This window comes from Falco biarmicus, chromosome 17, assembly GCF_023638135.1.
Source record: "Falco biarmicus isolate bFalBia1 chromosome 17, bFalBia1.pri, whole genome shotgun sequence".
NCBI lineage: Eukaryota > Metazoa > Chordata > Aves > Falconiformes > Falconidae > Falco > Falco biarmicus.
Window position 1 is genome coordinate 5,238,312 of NC_079304.1, and position 25,847 is coordinate 5,264,158.

General features: G+C 43.9%; 1 protein-coding gene across 2 annotated transcripts in view; it reads right to left on the reverse strand.

The window, feature by feature from the left end:
- SKAP1 (src kinase associated phosphoprotein 1) overlaps positions 1-25,562 on the reverse strand; it is a 155,723-nt gene extending 130,161 nt beyond the window's left edge. Inside the window, exons 1-3 of one of the 2 annotated variants that reach the window (XM_056362162.1) lie at positions 25,435-25,562; positions 19,174-19,279; positions 8,288-8,313 (exon numbers count right to left, since the gene is read on the reverse strand). In XM_056362162.1, coding sequence (XP_056218137.1) covers positions 8,288-8,313; positions 19,174-19,279; positions 25,435-25,468 — 166 coding nt within the window. In that variant the 5' untranslated portion in view covers positions 25,469-25,562. The remainder of the gene's footprint in view (positions 1-8,287; positions 8,314-19,173; positions 19,280-25,434) is intronic. The other variant, XM_056362163.1, reaches the window with a different exon arrangement.
- Positions 25,563-25,847: the final 285 nt, after the last annotated feature.

Consider the following 25,847-nt stretch of genomic DNA (forward strand, 5'->3'; position numbering starts at 1 on the left):
GAGCCGGGCAAGGCAACAGCAGACTTCCTAAAGCATGGTGAGAAAAAAAAAAAAAAAAAAAAGGCAGCTTTCTGGGGTGCAAAACCCACTCTTGTTGTTGGGGGTGGAGGTGGGAAGAAAAGAAAAAACAAAGCCCTAAGCCCTACAGCGGGTCCAAGTATTTTATTACACAAAAGGAATTCAAGTTTGCAACTCTCAGCTTCAAGAGAATAAATCCAATGGAGGCCAAGAAGCTCCGAGCAGGCTGGGGTTAAATTATTTTCTCTCCCTGTCACATGGAATAGAAACTTCATGATTACACAAAACAGTAAATAACCTGGAAATTATACATTTGTAGACCTTTAATCCAATATACAGATATCCAAACCAAAGTCTTCCCACAACTGATTATGGGTTTACCTCTGAAAAGCAAAAAGCAAGCAACAGCAATAGAAAACCCAAGTCCTACTCACACACCAAAAAGGCCACCCCACAAATGACATTCAAGAAGTTTGTGACTTGCAAGCCTTGGCTGAAAGAAGCCTTTGGCAGGGCTGCTCTGACAGAAAAGCTCATTCTCATGAATCCAAGTAGCTGATGAGGCTGGGGGCCTAGATATGCCCCCAAACCCATGAAGACAAGAAGAAGCTGCTGAGCTCATGCTGCATCTACTCCCGTTGCTCCATATTTTCTAATCCCCTGCGAGCCCCTTGTGTCATTCCCCAGCTGAGCTCTCCTCTCCAGTTTTCTCTTCCTCTCCTCACTGTGTCTTTGCTCTCTCCCTCCCCTCCCCTCTAACTTCCTCCCTCCAGCTCCTCACTTGCAATCCCTGGCACCCTTTCAGCAAAGGCACTGCACATTCTGCCTCTCAAGTGGGCAGCAGCTACACAAAACAGCTGCCTGACAGGGGAAGCACAGCACATTTCAGTCTTGCTAGGAACAAGCCTGAAACCCAGCGCAGCAGAAGATTCCCACGGGATGTAAACAAGTAAACAAGATTTATTCTTTCTTTTATGACCCAGTAACACATCAGTGAAATACAAAGCCCATCCAATGAGAGCAAAACCAGCCTAAAGCTACCAACACTTTTTATATCTGTCTGCTAATAAATTATTCCTTGTGAGCCTCTTTGAAGAGAAGTCTTCATTTAAAGGAGGGGGATACTGAGGCAGAGGAACGTCACAAATCTGCACTTTGGTTCATCTTCTGAGGTACCAGCCCTGCTCGGAACACAGCAAAACAGTGTCTGTGAAGCCAGACTCCACGCTTGTGCAGTGCAGTAATTAACAAGCAGTTCTGCAAACATGGTCTGGGAATCTAAAAAAAAACCCAAAATTGTCAACATCATCAGTACCAAAGAGGAGGCTACAGGCCAAATAGCTTTGAGTAATGTCCATTGCAGCGTCAGTCGGTTCAATGTATTTTCTTAGCTGAAACCCTTCCAAGTGAACAAGGAATAAACAGAACTAAGCCACGAGGGAGCTGGAGTTTAGCGAGCATATTCCAATGACAAGACACAAGGAGGCTGTCTTGCCCGTATCTACAGCAATTTTCACTGTTAAGAAAAAATAAGCACAGACAGTGAATGCAGAGACAGGAGCGTATAGCAGAGCAATAGGCACTCTGGGGACCGGAGGAGATGCCCATTAGGCATTTATGATAATGCAAAGGATGACTTTACAGTTGTGTTTTAAGATGGAGGCTGACTAAAGGGCAGAATTACTACTATGTAGATTATTTGGATGGGGTTACTGCTCTACAAACCAAAGCAATGCAGGAGTCGTCGTGGGGAGAGAGACCCAAAACTCCAGATCTGAACCAGCCAAAGGTTTGGAAGACCCAGGAGTTGGGACCCAGAGTCACGCTCCCAGCCCTGCTCCTGCTGAGCCAGGGCTGTGGGTGCCAAAGGCACCGATTCCCCCGCTCCCCAGTGAGGCTCAAAGGTAGCAAGTGGGCATTCCCATTTTTAAGGTCTCCAAAAAACTCTTAATGGCCAAACCAGAGAATTTAATCCTTTTCCCCATTTTTGTGGAGCAGGAGGGTCTATTGCCTGCTGCGAGAAAGGTCAGGGGATGGGATATGCGAACGCCCCACACTCGGTCCCCGGTGGGGCAATTTCATGATCGTTCTTCTGTTCTGTGTGAACACAGAGCAACGCTGGGGCTGCACGTTCATCTCAACACATTACAATAACCCCCGAGATTTCTTTATAAAAAGAAAGCTGCAGCACATTCCTATTACACAAACAAGTTCAGAAAGCACTAAGGGTTCATTTGAGAAGGTTCTCTATCTCCAAAGCTGCACATCAGGCAATTTAGACAATCTAATAATTAGAGTATTTTATTAACTGACCAAAGTGAGAGCAATAGAACTTGTTAATATTTAACTTACTGGGGCTCCCCAAACTGCTGTATATTTAGCATCTTTACTGATGGTTTTATACCTCCTTCTTTATGGTGCATTGCTTTATTCTTAAGATTCTGGCATGCTCCGAACTTCCCTGGGGAGGGAAGCATGGGACGCTGCTAGATGTGACCAGAGAGGGCAAGCTCTGCCCCAAGGTGTTACAATTCGGATGGGTTTCAAAGGACTATGGGTGACTCAGTAACTTGAACACTTTGATTAATGAAGTAGAGATCTCCAAGAAGCACCTAGTAATCCAAACCAGGAAACTTTCCTCAAGTTTGTAAGAAGTTTTAAATCAATGGGCTGGTTTAAAAAGAGTTCAAAAAGCCCTCCTCATTAACCTAATTCTTCGCAGTAAAGGTCATAAAAGTTTTGACATTAACTGCAGAATAACCTTGCCGAACTGCTAGTTCCTGTTACCTGGTCTTTCAATCCTATTATAAATTCTGCAAGTTCTTCATTTGCTGGCTCCAAGCAAAGATTGATAACAGCAAAGCTGGTTTGTTGTTTTTTGTTTGTTTTTTTTTAATCAAATGACATGTTTATTCTTGGAGGCTTGTCTCCCTTCTCTTCTTGTTTCATGCAATGGGAACACACACGCACACATTTTCAAGAAATACAGAAAAAGTCTTTTGTATTCCCTTGTGCTACAGCAATATTAATTTTAATCAAAGGTAAACAATTCCCCCTTAATTGTGTGCTCACAACCAGCGAAACCTATTTCTGACCACTACAGAACTGCATTCAAGGGCACTCATTGGAGTGGTCTGGGTTGAGTGACTTGGTCCCAGCCCCAGCTGGGGACAAGGCAGGGTGTGGGCGCACTCGTGCTCCCCCAGGTTTTCTTGTCTCCAGCTGACGGGTGCTGCATGGTCCATTGCAGCCCTTGGCCTGGACCCCAGGTTTGTAAAAGATTTCAAAGCTTCTTGATAAGGAGGGGGCTCGACTCCTGGTTCGAATGCTTGAAATGCAATATCAACAGTTTCAAAGTTACACCTACCTCTTGATTTTTTTATGGATATATGCAAATAAAAATGCAAATACATCTCCATACAGCCCTTCCCAGAGCACAGACGCTTGCCTCCTACCTATGACATTTTTCCAAGCGAAGCATTCTGTTTTCTCCTATAATCGTTACTTGCCTCCAAAATTTGTGCACAATACCTTAGGTAGCGGAATAATTTATAAGCCCATGTAAAAGCAAAGCTGTGCAGCTGCTCAGAGTTTGCAAAACTATGAAACGGGAGGGATTTCAATGCAAAAAAATACTGTCTCTACACAGATTAGTTTGCCGAGAATATAATACATACACAGAGGCAAAGAACTGCATGCCCAGAGCTGCAGGAAGCAAAGCTTCAGTCCTGATAAAGGGAGCTGTCAAAAGTGTTGATACTAAAGCTTTTCTTTTTTAAGTTAAAGAACATACGCCTCTGTGTATATTTTATTTTTCATTAATTAACTCTGTTCCACACACCACCCAAACACATCTTGGACTTTAGAAGGCATTCTAACAAAAGTTTTTTTGTTTTCTTTTTGTCTCTGCATGTTATGACATTTCAAGGGTTGTAGCTGGCACTCATGTTTATAAAGCTGGGGAATTCCACGCATGGCGATAGAATAGATATTTTAACAATACGTTACAAATATTGTCAATTTGATATTTTTTCCCTTGCGTTTTCAAACACATCATAAATCTAGACCAGGTTTCTGTGTATGAACCCTGCTTACCACTGAGCTGGAGACTCTTGGCATGAACGCAAAGAGGGTTTTTTATAAATAAAACTTAGTAAAATCACTATGCACTCCATTAATTCAGGAACACTCTGCCCCAGCTTCAAAGGGGATCTTTACAGTAAAGATGGTGTTTTTGCTGCTTTAATGATTTGCTACTTGTACTTGTCATAACTACATGAACCAAATATGCAATACCAGGGAGCAGCGGTTTAGGGAAATGCACAGTTCCGTCTCCCATCCAGCTCCGCTTCAGTTCAATTCAATAGATTTGAGGCTTTACATAGAAAAGCTACCTCATAAATCTAACACTTGAGGCCTTTGTCTAATGCCAGCTAATGAAAGAAAACTACACGCATGCCTCGGGTATACGCATACCTCATGCACTGCTACGAAGTCCAACCCCAAGAATAACCGGCGACCCATGAAGCACTCTGCATCTGAGCCAGAGCAGGGCCAGCAGAGGTAAAATGATACGCATTTCATCTAAATAGTATATACTACGAGATAAGTGGCCTACTAAGACTTTCCACACTGTTACTTAAGCCTTTAACAGAACACGAAGGCTCCCAGTTTTTAAGCCGTGTTTTATCCTGGCTTGTCCCTTACCCCACCTCCTGGCACACATTTATATTTATTGCTGCCAACTTCAGGAAAGCAACATTTTTGGGGGTTAAGGCACAGAGCTGGGAGAAGCAGCAGATCTGGACCCAATTCCTGGACACACCTGCAGATGCTCTGGTACTTTAAGCACATTTCTTGAGCCTCAGTTTTCCTAAATTTCATAAATGGGAACAACCATGCCCACTCTCCCGCATGTTTGACTACTTATGAATATTTGAGGGAGCACTACTATCCAGCAAATATGCAGCACTTCAGAGAAAACCATTTGGGATGAATTTTTGATGGAAAAACATAAGTGTTATCACAAGCTCAATGAAAATAAATCTGGCTTTATTCATCTATTTGGGGTTGTTTCCTTCAAAATAAAGTAAAAATTAACTGCCTACGACTGCATCCACTGTATGGTGGGGTTTTTTTAGCATGAACAAGCAGATGGAAGTTATGAGTTGTCTGTGTGACACCGTGCTAAGGGGACACCCCCCCGGCAGGAAGGCCCAGGTACCCCACAGGAGGATTTGGAGGGACAAGTCTTTGCCATCCCCAGGCTGGAGCCCTCGGCTAGGAGGGCAAAGCCACCTTCTCTCCATCTCTGGAGGTCTGTGTCTTCAAGCAGAGTGTTACAGAGCTACTTGTGCTTCTGAGTATCTCAAAATATTGGATAGACATCAATGATCTAATCTAGCTCACTTCCACCAGTGGCCACATTAGTTTTTTTACACTAGCCCAGCTTTTGCATGTTTTTGGGGCTTGGGAATGGAGAAGCTGAAATGCACCAGTGACTATAATTCAGTGTAAAGTCCCATTCCAGCAAAGCCAAACTTACAGCCCTGACCCACAGCTCTTACTTAGCTGCACAGGTACTTTTTTTCTTCTTTAATCCTTCCTTTTGCATTGCTCCCTGCCCCCTCATTCTCTTCCCAACTGCTCAACTCTCCCCTCCAGTTTCCCTCTCCTGTTCAGTGCTGGATTCCCTTGCAGTACCCCAGAACCGCCTGCCGCCGCTCCCTCAGACCACGCGTTTCTTCTAAATCAAAGCTGTTGCAGAACATTTCCCCTGCACTGAATTGTGAGAAGAGATGGAAACGGCAGCAAGAAGCTTGGGGGAGGGCTACAACTGACCCAGGTCCTGTCCAGATTTTCTTTGCCAACTTTCCTTAGCTCTCTTTCCACAGAGGGGAGGTTGCTGCAAGACAGCAAGGGTATGCATGCATGAAATATATTAAGTGTATAAAATGCTTCACATAGGCAGTCAGCTCTCTTCCAAAAGGAAATATGAGTCACCCTGGGGCTCTGTTCAAAAAGCACCTAAGGAACAAGGGAAAAATAATTTGCAGCTACACACTACAGTCAATAGCATCGCTTGGTACATATGAATTGGGAACAGCAACTCATCCTGCAGCCTTACGCTCTGTTCAATTATGTCTTTCTGAAACCGCACTCGTCTGCTCAACTCACCCTCAAGACCTGTACTCCTGTTTCATATAAATATCTGCTTGCTGGGAGATATCAAGATGGATTCTATTAATTTCAGTCAATACTAGAAACCAACAGGTTGGGATAGCTGGAATCACTGAGGTTTTGGTCTTCAGAGGGATTTCAGCATGTCTCCAAGTTCAAGGAGCTCAACTGCCTTTACCAGATGTGGTCGCAAGTTGTGCTTATCCCCTTTAGAACAGCTGTTCATTAGCTATTACAAAGAAAATCCTTCTTAGAAGAAGCCTTTTCCTTTGCCACATCAGCCTGTTATTTAAATGCACTGGCAGTGCAGCTGGGCAGTTAACTTACACCTGGTTGTTGCCATCCTCTTATCAAGATGTCCAGGTACATGAGATTATTTTTTTTCTTCAAAACCAAGCCCCCCATAGTAGTTCTCTGTCTCTTTTCCATTCAGCATGCACCAAGTTCTCATTACAACCTCTCCTTCACCCAGCAAGGTATCATAAACTGGAGGTGAGGCTTTCAAGGTGACATCCAGGCCCATGCCTTCCCTCTCAGGTTGTCCTGTTTCCTTAGTACATTATTTTCCAAATAGCATCAGTTCCCAAGATGACATAGGGACACACTTAGAGAAACCTACATATCTGAAGACCCAAACACTTACACAGTCATTCCTAGCAGGCATTTAAGTGAACCAGGCACTTCATTTACAAATCTATATGCAGTTCTACAAACCAATCTTCCTAATATTACTTAGGCTTCCAACCCTATAAAAGAATAACAACTATTTCAAAAGAACAAAAGCCTCCCTCCTCCACCCTTTAAATTGTATGAACTTTCAAAATTTAGAAGAAAAAAAAAATCTAATTTTGAGCCCTTTTATGTGTTCTAATCCTATCTTTTTTTTTTTTAATTTTGAACACAGCTGTCTGTTGTACTTTCTCAAATGATGCCAGATGCTGGGTTCATCAACCAAACGCATGAAAACAATGGTTTGAAAGCAATTAGAAGCACCGAGGCTGCACTGAGGCTCATATTAAAATGTGATAACACTGTTCTAGTGGGAATTGCAACGCTGCTGCATTTCTGACATTTCTGTGCTGCCAGACAGACAGGATGTGCTGGAAGTGGGCCCTGATCGAGGAGGTAACATTCTGGAATTTATTCCTGGAGTAAATGAAGGATTAGCTGAGTTGGAACACTCACAAGGATTTTTATTACAGCCCCAGCTCCCATCTTGTTTGAACACTGGCAAATCATCCTGTCTGTGCTCACGTATGACAACCGTCATCGAAGGAAAAAGGATGAAGCCACGGAACTGTGTGCCTTGGCTGCAGCTTGGTTGTACCCAATACTCCAGATCAGGAGTCAGAGCTGAGCTCCACCGATCCAATACAGAGTCAGAGGAGCTCCAGGTCAGCTCTGAGCAAATACATATCCATCAATTGCCCTGAATATGCAGTACCACCACTGACACGACTTGTGACCTGCAGGCACCCTGGGAAGTTTAAGTCATCACCCCCATTATGGCAGAAATGAAGATCAAAGTCACAATCAGAATCTCCCAGCTTGTTAACAGACATAACAAGAGATGGTCACGGTACTGAAAAATGTACAGCCTGACCATTTATCTACACCTGGAGGTTGATTCAGTTTCAAGTTCGGGGTAACACAAAGCAACGAGACTGGAGGAAACTTGCTGAAGGTTACCCCACAGGCTTTACCCAAGCCTATGGCCCACGGGAATACAGTGACCTTTCTGAACTTTGGGACTTTTCTGGAGACAGAAGTTTTGCAACAAAATTTCCTGAGCTTGTCCAAGACAACATGTTTATGTCAGCACCACACAGTTTTGTATTATTTGCTCTCAAGGCACAAGGAGAAATGGACTTCTGCTGCTCAGGACGAACGCTAACCCCGGCTCCTGCTATAGCCCTTACACAGCTTTGCCCCTTTCCACCCCTACAAACTGCCACACACAGCTATAAATTCAATTTAAACTCTTCCTCTTGCTGACTTTCCTAGAAAACACCACACATGCCCAGCCCTTCCCTACTCCCCAAGCTCATAACCACGAGAACTCACCAACCTTCCCTTGGCTTGTACTCACCTTGGGGCGGAAATTCCAAGTGGTACCTAAAAGACAAAAAAAAAAAAGACACACATCAGCATACATTATTTTTTTATTATTTTTTTTTAATTATTTATTCCAGCCTGATGAGTAAGTGACAGATGGGAAAATTATGCTGCCAGGACCTCAGCAAGTGGTCAACGCATATTTTGTGGAAGAAGCTTCAAGAGGAATTGCAAGTCCTGCAGATGCTAGCTGGCCCCTGGAGCAGCCTCTGCCACCCAAGGTAACTCCTTTACATCTCTTCCTCTTCAAAAGCTCCCAACTTCCTTCCATTAGCACAGGTATCTCTCCAAACAGAAGAGCTTACAAAACCTTCTGCGGTGCAGCCTTAATTAAAGGCCTTTAAAGATCCCTTCCATCCAACCCAAACTATTCTATGATTCTAGTCTATGACTTTTCTTAACCCCATCTCACGCCTTCCCTTGAAGCAGCAGCATCGCAGACAGCAGTATGCACACTGCCCACTTCAGGCCATGCCAAAAAAAAATCCTCCACAATTTCTTCATCTCTCACACTTTAAGCACATCTTGGGTTGACATCTGAGTCATTTTAATATGGGAACAGCACTGGCGAGTTTTGGAAATAGATCAAGGATTGGGGATAAACCACAAAGTGACACCATTCAGGCAAGATGTGTAACAAAGGGTTGGTCTATAGGCATTAGTGGCAAGAATCCAGTACGTAAAAATCCAATCAATTTGTTTCCTCATTAAAAGCTTTCATGAAGAAAATGATTTAACACAAACATTCAAGCTACTGACACAGATTAATTAGAAAACAACAACAGAATTCTGATTAAGAGCATAATATTTGACTTGTTTGCTTTGGACAAAAAAAAAAAAATAAAAATGCGCACAGACAGAAGAAACTTTCCTGGGAGAATGGGCTCAGTGATAAATAACAGCTGTATCACACTGGAAAGAGCCATACCGCTGTGCTTTGTCGCAATAAAGGGCTGCAAATTTCTCTGGACCTTTGGATGCTCCTGGCAGTGGTTCCCGCCCCCCCCCCCCCCCCCCCCTTTTTTTTTTTTTTTATGAGCTCTTTCCTATCCATCCTATGGCAGCTACATCTTATCTCCCAAGCCCAGGGAAGTGTCACCACCTGCCCAAGGTCAGGGGAACCCTAACTGCAGCTCCATCCTTTTGTTTCCAATCAGTGTTAACTGTTACTCAGTGTTTGCTTTGATAATTCAAACATTGATAATTGAACATTTGATTTGAGAAAGCTCCCCTCCATGGGCTCAGCTTCTGCTCAGTGAGAGGTACTGCACTCCCCAGACGCCCCCCCATGTCCAGCATCCCTGAGAGTTGAAATACTTTTGTCTCCTGAGCAGACAATGACTGCGAGACAAGGACAGCAAAATCACCTCTTGTTTTGTGAACTTTTGTCTCTTGTGCTTGAGAGACTGTCCTAATCTCCCCTGAACATGTTTTAGTGATAACATTTACTGCACTAGGACCAAAATGATTTTCTGTCACTTGTAATTCCAGTTCAATAAAAGTATAAGAGCTTTGTTTCTAACCTCTGTCATTTTTAATACAGTAAAATGGTTTAAAAAAATGTAAAATTGAGTTCCATTTCCTACTGGACCAGCAAGCCCGTGTTAGCTTCACTCTGATCAAATTTAAGGCGGGGGGGCAGGGGGGGAAATACCAAAAAGATGTTTTGCGCTTTTTTCTTTTTTAGCATAAGGAAACAGTCAAAAATTCTAATCTCATCAGATCAGGATGTGTCTTTAATCTCATGCTTTGATCATTTTCACTCTGGAAAGGCTTAAGCAGAGAATGAAAGTTAGTTTAAAATTTAATCGGGAGCAGGGGAAAGATGGTCTTGTTCTTATGGACAATGGAAGAGTAATGATCTAATTCCTTCATCTGCCACTGACTGCATGAAAATCTTGAATAAATTACTTATCTTGAGAGCTTAAAAGGCACCCACATACGATGCCACAGCATTGTCAGTATGTTCACTTACAGGATTTCTTTCTTTCCCCCTGATGCTTTGTATGTGTCTAAGAGAGAGCAGGGGGAAGGATGACTTTCAGCATCTGTGTTTCCCCCACCCCTTCCTGCAGAGAACTTCAGCCTTAGTTAATCAGCAAGTGATATTTTCATAGTTTTCAGAAGTGGCCAGAATATTCTTTATTTTGTTCCCACATTACCCAAGAAATACAATTATTTGGGCAAAATGCCCATTTTTGCTGCAACAACCTTAGTAGCAAAGAGGGCTAGTTCAAATATATCTACAGCTCCAAGTCGTGTGCATGCTTATAGATTCAGAATAAAGCCTGTTCCTGCACAGCAGAGGAGGAGAAACTCAGCTAGCAGAAGGTCAGTCATCTTGGGCTGTTCTCCAAAGTACAGCTCGAGGTCAATTCTGATTTTTGTTCCCAATTAAGATAGTACAACTGGCACACATGTTACACCTTTAACAAGCCTGATCTGTGGGTAACAGTTACTCAACATTTTGTTCTTTACCTTTACAGGAGGTTTATCCTGAAAGTTATAGCCCAATAATTTCTTACAGCAAATAATTTTTAAAAAATTGTAATTGCTCCATACACATCCCCCCCTTGAGCCAGCCAGTATAAGTTAGAAACCAGAGGCCTAATCTTTAGCCAACTGCATCTTGATTTTGAAAGTTATTCGCCTTGGAATCAGTTTGACATTTTCATCCTTAATAAACAATTTTTAGATCTCACAAACACCAAGAGTAAAAGCTTTTCATTCATTTTTCTTAACCAGAAAGTTTGGGAGCAGGCAATATATCTGGTCATGTCTTAAGTGGTCCTTGATTAAAACACTTGGTTAAAAAAGTCCTATCCACCAGCTGTGGGTGGAATCCCCCAGAAAAGAACCAGTTAAGGCAAAGCATAGCAAGGGGTTTTCAGCCAGATAGGAAGGTCCACTTTCCATCAGACCTTAAAGTGGAGGGAGATGGGAAAAACTCTTCTCAAATGATTAACTAGCTTCAGCAAAATGAGCTGACAAAGGAATCTACTGAGATTTTTGATGCAATATGTAAACTGAGGAACTAACCCCAGAATATCTGATTTCCATTACAAAGCTAAAGAAAAAGCACCGCACTGCCAATACTGCAACAAAAGACATCCTATAAGTATTTCCCCTGCAACGAACCACCCACCTCTCTCACCTCATCGGCGCATATTTGGGGCCAGACAGGAAGAAGCCACAGACTTGTTCTGTTCAAAACACAAATTGTTTCTCATGATCGTATAGTCTTTGAGGTTACACACTCAACAATCCAATATCAGAGGGGCTCGCTTTTCTGGGACTGTTTAGGTTCTTTGCTCCTGAAAGACGTACAGATCCCAGTTCTGATTTGTCAGCCTCCTAATAGCAGCGTCTCCAGACTGACCCAATCAAAATTGCAACTCAACTGTGTAAGCAGACCTCAAAGGCTGGGTTACCATGAGAAAGAACAGAAGAAAATGCTGTTGTCACATTGGAAAGGGAAATGGAGTCGCAGAGCGGGCAGGTTTGCCAGAAAACCTTGTTCCCAACAGAAACCCACTGTCCTTAGAGTCTTGAGCCAGAACTCATGTTGGTCTGTAAGGACCAGAGCCTTCTGCTGCTTCCCACAGAACCAGGAATTGGTCCTCAGAAGTGAAAGATGCTTCCAGGACCTGCATCCCAGATCTTACCCTTGCATTGGTTTTACAACCGAATCAAGATTGGAAGCAACCCCAAGAGCATCAGTTGTACACTTGTGAGGTTTAAAAACAAGCTCTCCAAATCCTACCCTTCCTAGCTGTACCGTATCATGATTCACTTCAGGAGAGTAGAGTTTGCTTTTCATAGCTGCTACTCAAAAGCAGTTACCTGAAGACAGCGATGCTTCCAGGTCTGACCAAGCAGGACTACCAGCAAAGAAGTTACTTCAACACTCCTATCTCCTCAACAGCAGTGTTTAAACCAGGGAAACCCAGAAATATCCCTTCTTGTTCCAAAATGAAGGGCAGATTAAGCCCTGGAATATGCAAGAATGAAATCCCCCCCTAAGACAACATTATTCTGCCCACACTAGGTCTAGATCTGCCCTTCGGCATGAGTGCAGGACTCACGTATTTTCAGAGCATCAAGGTAATTCGATTTTATTCCTGTATTTCCAACCTTCACACAAAACTCAAGCAGCAGATTTACCCCAGGCCTCTAGTCCTCTGTTACATGGGGGGCGGGCGTGTGTGTCACAAATCCCATCAATGTCCAGAAATCCAGTAAAAAACATGATTAACACACACACACCCCTCCTCCCACCCACAACTTGAGCCTGCTGCCCAGCATCCCCTGCTTGCAGCAAACCCCAGAGCCGAAGGAGACAAACCAGACCCATTTGGGGCTAGAAGCAAAAATTGCTGTCTGAGATCTTACGGTCTGTATTACGCAGGGGGTCAAACTTGATGGTTATAATGGTCTCTCTGCAGCTCTAAAGTCTATAAAAGTCTAAACCCCACTTTCCTCTCAGACTCAATTTCAGCAGGAACCATAAAATAAAGTCAGGTTTCAATCAAATTTCCTGTATTTTCCTGTCCAATTAAGAACACTAATATCACCACAGATGTTATTAAATTAGATATTTCAAGACAGTCTAATTTGTTTGGTGCACAGTATTCTTTGGTTTTTAATGTTTGCAAAAAAAATTTTAAAAATCAATGCTGTACAAGATTTCAAGTAGAAAAAAAGAAGATTAAAATGGGATTGGGGAGCTCACCATTAGCAAAGTCTGTTACAAACCACTTCAAATGCATTTCTCGGTTAAATGTTACAGAAGCAGCACCAGCAGCTATGCAAAGACTCTGGTTACACAGTTTCAATCATTTACAGTCCTCAGGTTTCAGATTAACCATGCATTCACAAGGAAATGGATGGGGAAACGGGTAATTTTATCAGCTGGAATGGAAAATGATGCAAATTACTGAAAGGAGCCTAACCCAGAAGGCACCAAACTGCATTACTGGCAGAGTGAATGGCCACATTCACCCCAGGTATAAAAGCAGGTAGAATATGATAACAGCTGAATTGAATTTGTGCCCCTGCCAGGCCGTATATTAACGGAGGAGAATTCCTTCCTCAGCACTCCCCAAAAGGAGGTATGGGGGGTGTAAAAAAAAAAAAATCCCCTACCAAGATTACAGAATAAATTAGGAACATCCTAACAGAAACTTTACCAGACTTTAAAAAGAAATAATCACCACGGTCAGTATTAAACTTGACTGTTGAAAACTAAAGGAATGCCTGTGCTCACACACACCCAGGCACAGATGTACTGGTGCAGGGTGGTGAGAGGCTTTAGATCTCCATTAACACCAGCTGGTGCAGTGCACGCTTACGCATCCCCAGGCCAGTGCTGAGCAGGGACAGGTCTCCCCCGCACAAAGGAGAAAAAAAAAAAAAACCCAACAAAAAAACCCCACACAACTAGAGGAGCTTATTTTTAGGATAGAAAAATGCAAATTCCAAACCTGCTAGGTACTTTTGAAGTGACAGGGATTTGCTTTTATTTTTTTTGCAGAACAAATCTGTATTTAATGGCCAAAGTAAGTGTGAATGAAATCATGCTCAGCAAGATCATTTCCTTGCTGAGCAAATAAATTTCAGCTCTCTGAAGAACATGAAGGAGGAGAACAGCACTTTGCCTAATTAAGGACAATGTGGTGGGGCTATAGTCCAGCCCTGGCGTTAATGTGCTGAGCTCAATTATCTGCCCATCAGGTCACATTCTTAAATTCCTTTTTATCTTGGTATCACACATTATTCAGCATAATGAGTTTAATATCGGTAGGAATTACAGGCAGTGCATTTAGACTAATGAAGCAAAATTACCCTGAAATTGCATTTTCTTTAATTTCAATCTTAAAACTTTAAAATAAGGTTGAAAATTGAAGTAATAAATGTAGTTAATATGGTTAGAAATTTATTAAAACAGGCAAAACACTGCTTTAGACAAAATTTTGGATCTATTTCCGTTAGTGAATCTTTACAATCCTACTGTAATACCTTGCCACAGGAAGGATCAAGTTCAACCCCAGATAATTAAGCAAAGTTCCCCTGGTGTTGAAGTGTCTACAGTTCAGCTACACCTGTAAACCAATAAAACCAGTAGCTTATTGGTTTGTGACAGCATGCATGAACTACAGGCTACAAGAGAATTGTGCACAACCCCGAGGATGCCCAAACCAGAGGCAGTCATGCGGTGTTGACTTTACCCCTGCACTTCCATTTGGGGTAAAACCACCCTGTTTCAGCCCAGGCAGCAAGAGCAGGATTTCTTTTGACAGTTACACTGTCGGGGCCAGATGTGGCCAACCACCCAGCAGGAGCTAGGTGATGGTATTACCGAAGCTTACTCCTCAAAACCAAGTGTTTGTGCAGCTCAGACTGAAACAGAGTATAGGAACATGTACCCCAGCACCAGGAGCATCTCAGCTCCCCTCTGTACTCTGCATCTCTGTGCCAAGGGTGAGCAATTTCTAAGCTCGGAGGCTGTATTTATTTTTCTGAACCTCAGTGTTAGGAACAAGGCTCACGGCAGCACAGCCTCTGGTTGAAGGTGCAGGACAGCAATGTCGTTTCACTATGCAATTAGACATTTAAACCTCATCCCAGACTTAATATTAGGAACCTAAATCACTCAACTAGGCAAGGAGCACACATCTGCTGACCAGGCTGGGAATACAAACAAGCTGCCAGCCACAGCACTCTTGCCTTTGTGACACAGCACACAGATACCAGTGTGGCAGTACAGCAATGGTGGAGGTCTGGGAAAGACCTGCAGGCTCTCCTTCGCAGGCCAGGGCATCATCACCTGGACACGTCTGGTACACAAGAAGTTTCACTGCAGAGTTAAAAGACCAAGGGCAGACTTTTCCTCGCTGATAGCACAGTATTAGCATTGGGAATATTGCCACAAACTTTAAGGAGGGATTGACAATGAGGCAGTAAAACAAAGTTTGAAGCTTGTTATCCAGAGGTGAATAACCTGGTCTACACTGGAACGCCTGCTGCTGGTAGGAATGTCAGGAAACGGTCCTGTGTATTAGTTATGAGTAGCAGGATTGGACCTCAGGTTCATGCCATTGTTTTCATCACAACAGAGCACATTAAAGGTAGAGTTCCAGTGTCTATTTTGGATATCCTAGTGGGTGTATGCAAGAAACCCAACATTAATTAAACCCCTTTCTCTTCATTGCTGCTTTGATATACAACAAGTCTGCCTTGCTCTCCTTTTAGCACTATTACATTTCACCTCAGGGGAAAAAAAAAAAAAAACTAAGAATTTGTTTCCATCAATGCACCCTTGCTTTCCAACAGGGAGTTTAAATGAGTAGCTGACTCCAAGGAGATGGAGGAACTATTTATCTCCATATTTTTTTAAATAAATCCCGTTCTCCCCATCTCACCCCCTGCCATTGTAACTGCACTAGAAATGTCGAAATGCTGAGGTGAGGTCATTTAACAGCAAGAAGACTTTTTTTTTTGTTACTGCTTTTGCCAAAGGACAAGAATGGGCTTGTGTTCCTGAGTGGAGTCATGTATCTGATGCATCCCAGGTGTCGGACATCTGCTGCTAGCTCTGCAGTCAGCTTTGTTAGGACACAAGAAGCAGCAGCAATGTTCCCAAGGAACAACTTGAAACAAACCCTCAGCACCAGAAGCAACTGACAACTTTTGGGGTTTCTGGGAAACAAGCAAAAACTCTGCCCCAGCACCGCATCCTCCTGCTACCCCCTCCCAAACCAAAGGTGCTTTTTAAGCAAGTTTTATTCATTACAAAGACTTTGTTTTTTCTGATCAGGACTAGAGCAGGGTCTTTGGACTAAGGTCAGGACACAGGTGACTACTGTAGGTGCTACTGTGCTGCAAGAGCCTCATCCCTCCCACAGGTAACTCCTGGGGACCAAGCCTCCTGTCGTGTTCTGTGGCTTGTTTTCCTGGATGGCAGGGAAAGCAATTAAAAGAGATTGTCAATGAAACCAGAGATATGATTAGGAAAAAAATTGCCAGGCCAGGATTTACATGTAAGATATTAGAAAGTGGAATAGGATCTGAGTCAGTAGGGAGGAGAAAAATAAAAAAAAAAGAAAGAACACAGAACTGTTTCAACACAACAGTGCACTTTAAATAACCAAATGTATTCTGAAAGTAAAACGGTATGAGGAGGCATAACTCAGCCATACAGTGACAGCCTCCCCACAGCCACCGCCTGCAACACCTCCGACACGGCTCCTCAAACAGAAATAACCCAGCCTGCCTCGGAAAAAATTATAACCTGCAAACACAATCCACTCCCTACCTACCACACTTCTTGCAGTGAGATGGAAACAATATATCCTCACAGGTAGCACAAGGAGCCATAAACCCCAACCACTTGTACACTTTATAGTCATCAGTGAACCTCCCGGTGGGGGAATGTTACGAGGCCATGGGGAGAGCAGTGATACAAAGACCTGACGGCCAACTTACAGGAACAGTTATTGTGACTGGCTCGGGAGAATCATACTAGATGAAGCTCGTCCTTCCCAGAGACGCATGCGTCTCTCCCCAGTAGCTGAGCAGTTTACTTATGTCCATTATGAACCCAAATAATGAAACCCTACACACTGTGTTGTGTTTCACCCTGCAGAGGGGAAACACAGAGAGCAGGGCTGCTGGGGGGAGGCAGGCGCTTCCTGAAGACGATGGCTGATGATTTCCTGAACACCCGCCACAAAAGCCACAGGAAGCTCCCCAAAGAGACAAACCTACGCCTCATCCCCAAGAGCAAGACCTGCTTAGATCCTTTCAAATAAAAAGGATACAGTCATCATTACAGTAATCTCCCACCACAAATCATTGTATTAATGGCTCAGGTCAGAACAAGGACATTTGTATACTCTGTTCTTCTCACCCTTTCCAAATGCCACTGAGCAATAAAACATAAGCAGGAAATCAGCAGCGCCCTGTAGTCTTTGCTCAAGGGTCTTGCTTTCCGCTCCAGAAGTACCTGCAATTTATTTCAATAAGCAACAGGACTGAGGCCCACATCTTAACCTGAGCATCCAGGAAGAACCTGCATATCACCTCTCCTCCTGATGCAAAGGCTGCTTCACACTAAATCTGGGGTTTCTTGAGATTATTTTGTTCTAGAAGCTTTATCACAAATTGTATTCTTAGGCTGAGAGCAAAGGTCGAGTTCTGCATCACAGCATCAGTGTTTGTCCCAGGACCCTAAAAGGCTGCTCCTTCTTGAGCAAGTCACCAAAACCACACATAACCTCTGGGAAGGCAGAGGTCTATGGCATGAAGGCCAGAGCAGCATCTTTCCCCACCGCTCAAGCACCATTCACAGCTAACAGCTCATGAAGACAGACCACCCACTTTGGGAAGCAAGAACAATCCAGTATTTCCAAGCGTGCCAGCTGCCTCACACATTTATCAAGTTCCAAGCTGTTAATATAGTCTATTAAAAACAGGCCTAGAGTGGCACTACATGAAGATAAAAAATTGTCACTTTTAAAGTTGCATGATCTCAGGACATTTGGGGGGAGTGTGTGTGTAGAAAAAAAAAAGCTTGATTTGACATCTGAATACTTCAGGTTCAGAATTCTCCTTACTTAATTCTTTCTATCCAAAATCAATACTTGCCAATGAGTGGGAATTTTTCAGAGAAATCACATAAACATGCAATCAAGCCCTTTCTTCTGCGATCTTACAGGATACTGCTACACACACCCCCCCCCATTCTTCCACTAGATACGCTACGGCCCCATTTTCCAAAGGCTTCCATCTTCTGCATTCAGCTTGTTTCAATTATTCAGGGCAACCCAGGCTGATAATTACACAGTCCCGAGTTGCTGAGTAAAACTGATGCTTAATTAGCCAGCAGGAAAGATCGATTAAGATACAGCAGGGCATCTTGCAAAGTTCTTCAGTGGGACTGCAGGGAATAGAGTCTGGCTGTGCCCTTCCGAAGGATAAAATTCTCTGCTTCTCAGGGACTCGACAGCAGTTTTATTTAAACTGGATGCTTACATCAGTCAGCCACCCTGAGTTTTATTGTCAGGCCTTAACGTCAAGTGACACAACTCATATCTTATAACTAGAGCATTAACAGCAAGCTCTGGATCACATTTCTAGCCGAAAATACAATGCAGCTGATGCTGGAAGTTTTATTTAAGCCTTCAGCATCCTGTTCTCTGTTTATGTTCCTCGATTTTCCCCTAGCACAATAGAACAAGCTTTGTTTGCTTCACTCGCTTATCCAAATGAGGCAGTTCACGTTCTCATGCAGGACTTGAGCAGTCCTGAGGACATGAGATTTTGGAACCCAGGTCAGACCCCAGTTTTAATTCAAGAAGTTCTTTTCATTCCTTTTTACCATATCAAAGTCCAGGCAATACATATTTGAATTCAGGAGCCACTTGTAAAATAGATACTTTCAGCAGGAAGCCCGCAACAAAAGTCTTTACTTAATGTATTGATTTACCCACGAGCCTAAGTGATGGATTCTTTTTTTCCAGAAAATCCTCTCTAGCACAAGGGAGAAGGAAGAACAGGACAGGATCAGACCCCCATATGCAAAGAGCTGGGCAGACACAGCCCAAGGCATAATTTTTTACTTTGAAACACAAGAATTCCAAACAAATGACAACAAATTTGTAGACAACCATAAAACTGGTTAAATAGGAGAGTTTACAAACCAGTGTGCAGTGCACTTTCACATTATACCAAGCCCTGAATGTCCATTACCTTTCAAATCATGGGCTAATTGTCCAGCTAGTTGAATACAGCATGGGGTACCCCAAGGCAGGACACTGTTTTGAAGCACTTTCATTAGAACGCAACGCAGACAATACAAACCTAGCTTTGACTTGCTGGAAGCCAAAGAGAATTGCATCCCTCTGCTCCCTTGCTTTAGCACTCAAGTTTTCATTCTGCAGTGCATCTGCCAGGTAGCCTTCAACATCTGGAAAAGAGAATTACAGGTTAAAACTCACATACCTGGTCTTGGCTAAGAAACCTGGACCTGGCTGCACCCCGGGAAGCCCTTGAGGCACCGTACTGAGCAGTTTGATCCAGAAACACAAGTCAGTCTGAAGACTTCACTTGGAGAAGACATTGCAGTGACTGTAGATAGAAGAGGATCTAAATATTGCATGTGATTACAGAGCTTCTCTGTAGCAGTAAGGCAAATAAGCAAAGAAACCACCAAGCAGAAGAAAGGAAGAAGGTGAAGTGAAACATGGATAAGCCTATCAGACCAAGTGCAATTCCACCTGCTTCTTTTCTGCCCCAAACCCTACAAATCTGCTGCTGTGAAAGGCTTTTGGCATTAAATAAGGACATAGCAGGAGTGGTTATTCCATCCAGAGGAGGATCCAAAGCATTTCCTAAAACGCCAGAGCAAGAAATCCACTGACACTTCAAGGAAACCCTAACCTGTGGTTTTCACAAGGATGATCTTCATGAAGGACAAGCACTGAAAGACAGGTTGGGTGTGCACTAGCTTACATGCAGTTGTATCACAACATGGTTTCTGCAAGGTTGCCGCTGAAATACTACACCCTGTGCTTGCTCAACAGAGACAGCCAGACAAAAGTAAATATGGTATTCTCTCACCTGGAAACTACATCTGTATGCAGAAATTTAATCTGAACTAGAAGATAAAAGGTTTGAGTGTCTTCTATTTGCATAAATATTTATGCTCTTTACAGAAAACTGGGGAAAAAAATCTCATAGAAAACAAACCAGTTCCATTCACACCTGCTCTGTGTAGAAGAATATCATCATTGTACTTCAGCAGCATTACTGCTAGTTTCCCCTAGCAGAGAAAAGATTGGTTTCAAAGCTATGGTGTTGCACATCCACGGGCCTCTCCAACCTTTAACTCACACCCCATACTGTGACACTAATGTCAGTTTAATATCCTGCTTGCAGGACTTTCAGCTCCTTATGCTTCAGCTGCCAGTACAACAGCCAGCACTGTTTAGCACACCCCAGGAATCTGCACAGCTCCTTAAAAACAGCTCCTCTACCTGCAAGCACATCTCAAGATCAAAATGCCACAAGAGAAATTAATAATTTTTTCTGCTAAAATCGTGAGCTCTCATTTCTTTTTGTTGCCTGCTCATGACACACTCAAAGGCTTAGAGCTAGGGAGGGGGGAGCACAAAAAAAGGGAATTCTAAAGCTAAGGGCATAAGGAAGAACATGGAGGGAAACAAGGCTGATGCTTGGGCATCTCTCAGGAGCAAAGCCCTCTTCCCACCGCCTCTGAAGAGTGGGAGATGAGCAGGACCAGGGAGACTCAGCTCTCCCCTCAGCAGCCTGGGAAGGGGAAGCAAATCCAGATAATAACACTGTCTCCATAACAATCCAGTTCTCCTTTCTGGATTTATTTAGCTAAAAGCACCAGTTTCCATGGGAGTGCTCGCTAACAAGCATACTTCAGCCAAACATAAACTCCTCCAGGTCCTCACTACTTTGTCTCCCTGCCTTCCCTCCTACTAGGAGGGCTCCTGACCCACTGGAACCAGGTCTGAGCCTGCTGTGCCCCATTACCTGCAGTCACCACTTTGCCTGAAGACTGGATACAGCACTGAGATTGTGAAACATCTTAGCACAACCCCCCGACGTGGGGATGCACAGTTGCCACATCTCAGCAGATGGGCAGTAACGCTAATTCACAGTATTGCTCTCAAACCCACACCTATATCCAGCAGCGGTTTTGGGAGCCCCAGGAGCACAGAGGTGTCAGGCCAAAATGCCTGTTAATATCAAGTTCACTACTGGTAATTTAGCCCTAGGTGGCCCGCCTGGGATAAGACAAAGGCTTTGCCAGAGAGCTGAGTGAAGCTGTTTAAATCCCAGGCCAATGTGTAATCCTTAGGCTAAGTTTCATTTTCAGTACATCTCTACGCAGTTTTAATTGTACATCCAAGATACAGTACCAGCGTATGACAGGCCTAACAATGCTGAGGCTTACATCGCTTACAAATTACATAGAAAGCACCCAAGTACATATATCTAAGCACAAAAGGATGTATCTTGCTCCAAGGAGCTTACTGCTTAAGAACAGATGAGGCTATAGGGACAATTTATTATATACAAACCAGCATAAAAACCACACAGTAGAAATGGGTCAGCAAGAGAAACTACATGAAGGCTGCATTTCCACAGTGAAAAATCAAGCAAGAAAAACAAGCTCTCCCAGAATTTGTGCAAATACCAGTTGCATCCCTCTGTCACTTTTAAGCACAGATTAGCTCCACGAGTACGCAATTAGCTCTAATATGGTATTTACTTACTGGGATGTCAGCACAGATCAGCTGCTGGATAAGTTATAGTAGAACTAGGGTCACTTCTGCAAACCAGGCAAAGCCCCTTTCAGAGCCAGCCACTATGTTTATAGCACCAGGAAATGAAAAAGAAAGCCCAACCATAAACTCTCAAAGTGGATCAGGAAGAGCAATATGTAAGCAGCTCTAGAGTAAATCACCCTAATGTTAGTTTTACTGCTTGTCGGTAACATTATATTCCTGATGTTTATAGATTGCTCTCTGCGATCCACTCTGAAAGTTTACAGGACTCTCCTTTTCATTTCCTGCAGCTAAAAAGGTAAGAGGAGAAAAAAAAAAAAAAAAAGTTGAAATTTCATCAAGTGTTTCAGGGGAGTTTCTAGAGGCAATTGCAGTTATCCACTTTAATCCTGCAGGAGATGCACAGCATCATAAGAATTATGTCACAACCACTGAAGTCCAGGTAGTAAATAACCTTTTAATGGCAGCACTAAATTCTAGGAGTTAATCAGCACTCAATAACAGAGCTGAAAGGTATTAAGATGCCATGTGTATTCTCTCCACGCACGTACACACATTCACTATTTTTTGCTCTTTCTACTCTGCCATCAGAAAACTGCTAACAGAAATCCTACACTCCCTCTGCAGAGGGACTAGTCCCACAGAATCACAATGGTTTTGCTGTGCAAGGTAACGCTGAGCCAACCAGTCTGCTCCAACACTTATTTGATGCTTCACACAATCCCTCCTGCAGTTTATCACCCCAGCTGGCTAGAAAAAAAAAAAAAAATCAGTTTAAAAAAGTTTAGGACACCTATCAACACAGAGAGTACAGATACCTTGAGATTCCCTGAGACTGCATTAATATTTCCAGGATGTGTCCCAAGGAGGTTTGGGATTTAGAAGGCTAGTTGTATCACCCCATCCCACTTGTCAAAATAAATAAAAGCCATGAACCATTGCACAGTGTTTCTTGACTTTTCTGTAAGCTCAAGAAAGGATGGTTTCATGGTGAAACAACATCTTTCAGATGAGCCATCCTGCTTTTGTGGGGCTGAGTCAGAGAAAACCTTGAGAACTGAAGCAACCTTCATCCATCCTCCTGCAGTGAGCTGAATGGGACATTCTCTCCTATGCAACAGACAATGGGGGAACTGAGAACCGTTTCCAAATCTCAACCCCAGACTCCCTGATATTTAAATTCCAGAGCTACTCATGATGCTATCTGACTGCAGCTTATTAGCCCACACAAACAGAGCATTTGTTTATTTTTAAAACAGCAATGAGGCTGCTCGCCTTACAATTAGCAGCTACCAGCTTTGTTAGGCTGTGCAGGTGCAGTCACAGCCTCCCAGTGCAGCACCTGCTCTGTCCTTCCTGGTGCCCAAACCCCAGCAAGAAAATGGCTTTCCAGCCCTACCATCTGAAATGAAGAGGATCAGGCAAGGCAGGCAAAGGGAAGATGATCAGGCTGCCAGCCTGGCTTTGCTTCTACAGACAAAAAAAGCAGCCCTGGGTTTGTCAAAGATATATCACATTTTTTAGAACCACTGTTCCAGCCTTCAGAAGAAATTTGTACTAAACAAGTATGAAATAACCTTAAACAAAAGTAGTTTTAAAAGGGACTCAACTGACCCAGAAGTGAAACTCTGTGTAACGAACTGACTTGTTTGCAGTTGGTGCAACCACACCTACGTATAAACAGAAAAGAACAAGCATTCGTAAGTGTTGCAGGATCGCAGTGGAGGGACAATAGCCATATTGTGTTGGCATTCAACCACTGCAACCTCAGAGATGTCTTACGTGATAACAACACAACTGCTGCTAGCACACCATTGACTACCTGCTTCTGCACATCATGCGAGCAGCCCTGCACCACTGACCAAACTTTAACATAAGGAATCAGAAACTTTAGCATAAGGATGCAAATGTTATTACCTGTATATCGGTATGTTTCCTCCTTTATTTGTGATTTTTATTTTAAATACAAGAATTCTCATGGTAACGCAGTTTGCAAACAATGTCATAGCTCGAGCTCCTTCATTTCCAGCCTGCATAGCTAGAAACTGCCTCAGCCACTGGAAGGCCTCAACACCGTATAGATTGTTAAGACACAGCAAGTTTGATACAGAGGTATGTGACATGCAATTAATCTCCATTCATAGCCTGCTATACCTGTCAGCAAACAAAGGCTGTGCTTTAGAAGGAGATCTGAAGCCTTCAATTAAAAACAGTCAGCTAACAAGAAAATAATCTAAGTTAAAGGAAGGTGGCAGGTGCAGAAATGAGTTGTTTACAAAAGTGTCAGCACTGAACAATAAAGTGCTGCACATCAGAAATGTGAAAGGGTGAACTTCACTGAAGCCCCCATGATTAAAAAACAGAGGAGAGAATTTACACCTACATCTGGGGGAAGACACAAAGCATTTGGAAGGCAGCTTTGACAGGCTTGGAGGCTGTACACTCTCTCTCAGACTGACAGATCCCAGGACTGGAAGTTCTCCCGCTCTCGGAGGGGAAGGGGCAAGTGCTCCGTGCTGCCGGCAGCCATCGTGACAGGAAACAACAGGTCACAAAGCCTTGCAGCAACCAGGCCAGCCCCAAACACAACTGTTCTCAGCAGCAAGATGCTAACGACTCCTTCCCCACCGCCCACCCACACCTGCGGCAGCGGGATGTGCCAGTAACATGCACCTGTGTGTTCGGCAAGGGCTAACCACTGCACCTGCAAAGCGCTGCTGAAGCTCCGTTCAGGGACAGGCTATAACACTGTCACCTCTGCGCGGCACTTCTGTCACCCAGCCTTCACTTACTGCACCATGGGGTCAGCAATAGCTGGAGAAGTCTGTACAGAACTTGTTTATGTTTGTGAAGCACATTTTAAGAGAAGCATTTTGCATGGTTTCTGCCTGGCTGGCCCACCAATTCAATGAGTGGAGGTGTTGCAGGTCAAGTTGATGAAGAAATCCATGAAAAACAACTTCAGAAGCCTCACACCCGCCATCTTACACACAGAAGTAAATGCTGTCGGCTCTCAGCACAGCTCATTTGCTCAGATGATGAGACCTCAGGAGGCAGCATTCAAATTACCAAGTAGAAGTAGGGCCCTCTCAGCTGTACCCCCGTTTTCAATAGGGTTGAAGCTTTCCTGAGGATGCACCCCCAGCAAGCGAGCTTGCTCACTGCATCTCCAGCACAACATGCAACACTTGCACAATATCTAAAGCCCGGAGACTCAGCTATCACATCTACAACAAAAGCCTGCTGAGAGGGCTCACTGCAGCACACAATCTTTTCTTACCCTTTGTACCCACCCCCTTGTCTCACCTCACACTGCTCACCAGCACAGCCTCAATACCTTCATGGAAAACACCCAGTGGGGGCACCTTTTGACCACGCCAGGAGAAACCCCCCAATCTTGCATACACCCCCTTCACCCTAGGACCACCAGAGAGCTTCTTCACCCCTAACGCAGGCATGGAGGCACCTACCAACTTCTGAGCTACAGGAGGACAGCCCCAAAATCACCAGAACAGGCAGCCGCATCCCCCACACTCTCAACTGGGGTTAGAAACAGGTCAGGCATACATAACCCAAGGACCCCAAAACCATCAGCCTTAGAGAAGGAGTAGCTTCTACAGTCCCCTTAGAGAAGGAGTAGCTTCTACAGTCCCCTTAGAGAAGGAGTAGCTTCTACAGTCCCTCCACATTGCTCTCTGGCTCAGCACAGCGAGGTATAAAGAGCTTTTCAGCTTCTCCCCCTGCAACCACAGCAGATTTCCCCCATTAAGCAGAAGGGGAGCAAGGAGGAATTCATGGTTACCTTCCAGGAGTCTCTGAATCTCCTCTGGGATCATGGTACCTTGCCACCTTCCTTTCTACAGGAGCCAAACCTGTTGCTACAGCTCCCTGAAGGGCAAGGACAGAGCAAAAGGAAGCAGGGAGGGCGGGGACACCCAAAATAAGGTAAAGAAACCACCGCGCTCTGCTCAGATACCACTACCTCCTCCTCCTCCTCGAGCCCCAGCCAGTTCAGCCCACCTCCTCACAGGCCAGGTGCCCAGACACTGAACACCCCTGAGAGCCAAAGCTCTGGCCAATGAGCCACAAAAGTGCCCGACCCCAGCAACAGCACAGCTGAACCTGCACTCCCCAATTAGCTCAATGAGCATCAGGTGCATCTCCTTCATTATCACAATTCAGTGTAGCTGCTGGCACAGCAGACGCAGCTCTGTG